At 33.1% G+C, this 3907-nt stretch overlaps 1 protein-coding gene across 1 annotated transcript; it reads left to right on the top strand.

Moving 5' to 3' along the window:
- Window positions 1–765: 765 nt before the first annotated feature.
- LOC114326458 (U2 snRNP-associated SURP motif-containing protein-like) lies at window positions 766–2859 on the top strand. Its single transcript, XM_050656125.1, has one exon. It carries the CDS (start codon window positions 766–768, stop codon window positions 2857–2859), a length of 2094 nt encoding a protein of 697 aa, XP_050512082.1.
- The last annotated feature ends 1048 nt before the right edge of the window (window positions 2860–3907 follow it).

The following is a 3907-nucleotide window of genomic DNA, read 5'->3' on the forward strand; positions in this document are numbered from 1 at the left end:
TGTTCTATCTACTCGGTATTATAATGCTTCCACTCAGTTCCCTAGGGATTTTCTGTTGTTGTCATACTCTCAGAATAATATGTTATAAGTACAACTTTAGTGTGAAACGTTTATGCAAAAATAAATTAAATAAATACTAAAATTATTGTAGTTTCGCCTTGAATAGGGCTTTTCATTCACAGTCATTTGTTTCGAGCTTCTGTCATGTGTCATCTAATATTAATATATCTACGTCATACGTTATTGGTATTCCCAATTGATACAAACCAAAGACGTATGACGTAGCTAAATTAATATTATGTGACACATGACAGAAGCTCGAAACAAATGACAGTCGATGAAAAGCCCTATTAATAAAGATTCAAACGTCCGCCTATGGTGAGGTATTTGTCAAAAATGATGACGTTGACATCAAAACAACTAGATAAAAAACGTCAACTTTTTTGACATAATAAGCGGACGTTTGCATCTTTATTAACTAAATGTGAAACTACAATTTTAGTATTTATTTATTCATCAACATCAACTTAAACAAAATTAGAATTTTTATTTAATTGTAATTTAATTTAATCTTTTATTTTTTTCTAATTTATCTTACACGTCATCACCAAAGTAGCATACTATCAAATGTGTGACAATAGAACTGTCACTGTCAACTAGAAATCTGTCAAGTAAACACCACCTAGTTTAAATTATAATACAGAACAATTATTATAATACGTATTAAAATAGTGCAATAAATTATAAAGTTGATGTAAGTAAACTATGTCTAGACGAAATTATAAACGATGGCGACAAGCAGAAGAAGAAGACGCAGCCCAAGTTTTCAAGGAATTCATAGAAACTTTTCAAAGTTCACCTTCAGTTGCAAATAAAATATTTGTCAGATCTGGTGTTCTGTATCCAGATAAACAAGAAAAAGGTGAGGAAACTGCAGGGCAAATTTATAAACCAATTCCATTAATTCCAACCAAAGATGTAGAAACTAGTCAAGCTATTGAATGTGCTAGAATTCTCAAAGAGACTGTCCCTACGAAAAACAAAAAACAAGAAAAGTCCAAGTCAAATTTGGAAGACTTAAAAGAAGAGTTGATGTTAAAACATTTAGCCAGAGATCGATTAAAAGTAGTTGTTAATCAAGATGAAACTTATAAACCAATAGAAAATGAGGAGCAAATGTCAACTAACTTATTTTTACCAGACGTTCATCCCAAAATAACAGATTACGATCTTATGCTGGAGTTTGGAGCTTATGGACCCTTAGCAAGTGTTAAGATATACGTTGAAAGAGATGGCAATAAACCGAACCAAAAACGCGGATTTGTGGCTTTCATGAGCAGGAAAGATGCAGAACGAGCATTAGAAGAAAATAAAAATCGACGAGACTTAACAGTTCGTTGGGGTAAGCCTGTAGATCTTCCCACTCAACCCATTTATATACCAGAATCTTTGTTAAAGTTGTATCAACCTCCACCACCGTCAGGATTACCCTTTAATGCTCAACCACCTGCTGGTTTTATAAAGCCTATCAGTGAGATGAGTGAAGAAGAGTTTAATACACTATTATATAATTCTTATGTCAAAGTGACGTATCCGATGAACACAAGAGAGAGAATGCTGATTCATAGAATGGTAGAATTTGTAGTAAAAGAAGGTCCAGAGTTTGAAGCCATGGTGATGAATAAAGAAATCAACAATCCAGCCTACAATTTCCTCTTCGATAACCACTCTTCGGCCCATTTGTACTATCGATGGAAAGTTTACTCAATATTGCATGGTGATTCTCTCACTAATTGGTCAACGAAGAAGTTTAGAATGTTCAAGGGCGGTTCTATTTGGTGTCCTCCCGTAATTCCCTGCTACAGTGATGGCATGCCGGATCAATTGATCAAGAAAACAACAGAGCAGGAGTTAATGGAGGATCAGCGCAACAAATTAATCAAACTTATCCAAAACTTATCTCCAGAGAGAAGTAAAATAGCAGAAGGTATGGTGTTCTGTTTAAAACATATTAATGCTATTGATGGTTTAGTTGATATCATTTTAGAAGCACTAACCAATACTGGAAGTACTATTCCTAAGAAAATTGCTAGATTGTACCTTTTATCTGATGTAATTTCGAACTGTAAAATTAAAAAAGTAACTTTGAAAATTCAAGAACAAGAAGATACTATAATAGAAGTGTTTAAAAACTTAGAAACTTTTAGAAACACTTTAGGTACTGCGAGAGATCAATTTTCTTCTCGTGTACTCGCTGTAATTGAGCACTGGCACAACTCAAACTTGTTCAGTGACTCTTTGATACAAACTATAAGATCCATATTCCGTTCTGATACTATTCAAGAAGAAGGTGATGACTCAAGTATAGATGAACCTCTAGATGGTGCCAGTTTGCTGAAAAGATATCATCCAGATATGGATCCGAATATAATTATAGGCGACAAGCTGAAAGCAAAAAAGGAGAAGTCTCCAGAAAAGGATGTAAGTATGTATTTTGTTCCTTCTAAATGGGACAAATTAGATTCTGAAGATATAGAGAACCAACCTTCTTTAATTGAGAATATGTTTCACGTGGACTTTGATGACTCTAAGAAAAGAGAAACAACCAAGCACACGGTACATTCTGAAGACGTTAAATACTCTGATTCTAAGAATAAGATATATCCGAAAGGAACTGAGAAGTCTAAAAACTCTAGAAGAAGACGAAAAAGTAGAGACAAGGTAAATTTTGAAGATGTAGATGATCAATCTGATTCTGAGAAGAGGAAGTATATGAGAGATTTAAAAAAGACATCTAAACACTCTGTTAAATCGAGTAACAAGAAGAAAAATAAGAAGAAGGATAAGAATAGGTTTTAAGATAAAGGTAGTGTTTTGTTGGCTGTTGTATTATTTAACTTCAATAGGTATTTAGATTAAGTCGTTATGTTTTCGATAAATAAATTTAGTATATTGTCACCAATTCATTTTTTGCTTTTGTAGTGTAGATTTGTTAAAGTATATAAACAGTATAAAGTGTTAGTAGTATGAACTCATCTGTCACTCTTGAAAAGCTTTTTCAGCATTTTATCTTATTTCATCACTCGTAAACCGTATATGTGAGTCCCAGTTCTCTTAACTTTTAACTATCCGCGAATCAAGTTGTAACATAAGTACACGCGTGGCGTACTTTATACGCCACAAGAGAATACACTTAAAAACATTGGTTTTGTTTTTTTTTTGAAAAAATACACTTCGTTGTTTTTTATAAAACTTATTCGGCATCAGCGAATCCTTGGAGTTCCTTCTCAGTAAGTCAATCGGGATTTCTAACTGGAATGTGATCACTCGAAAAATAAAATTACTAATAAAAAAATTTTGAAATGTGATTTTTTACATAAGAAAAAGTATTATTTATAAAGAAAAATATATTGCCATAATGACAAAAAAAAAACAATTGTAAGATATGTACTTGCATTACTACAATTGGAGCATATTTTGTGCACAACCGGAAACAACAAATAATAAACTGCTAATTTCAATTTTCTCAGAACGCCGATTATAACGAAACTAACAACAATTGTAAAGCACCTTCCAGTGATAGGTTAGATAGATAAACAAGGTCAAAAAATAAATTTTTAAACATATTTGCAGTCGAATTCTTATATCTGGCTTACAAAATACGCCAGCTCGTGTAGTTAAAAGTTAACAGTTTTCACTTCAGCCATTTAGTCCAGGCAGGGCCTATTTTACCACTAGGCAAGTGAGGCACCTGCCTCGGGCCCGCATTTTAATGGGGCCCGGAAAGATCTTCAAAAAATTTTTATTGCAATAAAACAAGATAAATTTTCAAATTTGTCAACTGTGGTCTTAGAACCACATGAGCCACACTTTGAAAATCTTTCTACGGATCATCCACAGTAGAATC

The sequence above is a fragment of the Diabrotica virgifera genome, chromosome 7 (assembly GCF_917563875.1).
Source record: "Diabrotica virgifera virgifera chromosome 7, PGI_DIABVI_V3a".
Lineage (NCBI taxonomy): Eukaryota > Metazoa > Arthropoda > Insecta > Coleoptera > Chrysomelidae > Diabrotica > Diabrotica virgifera.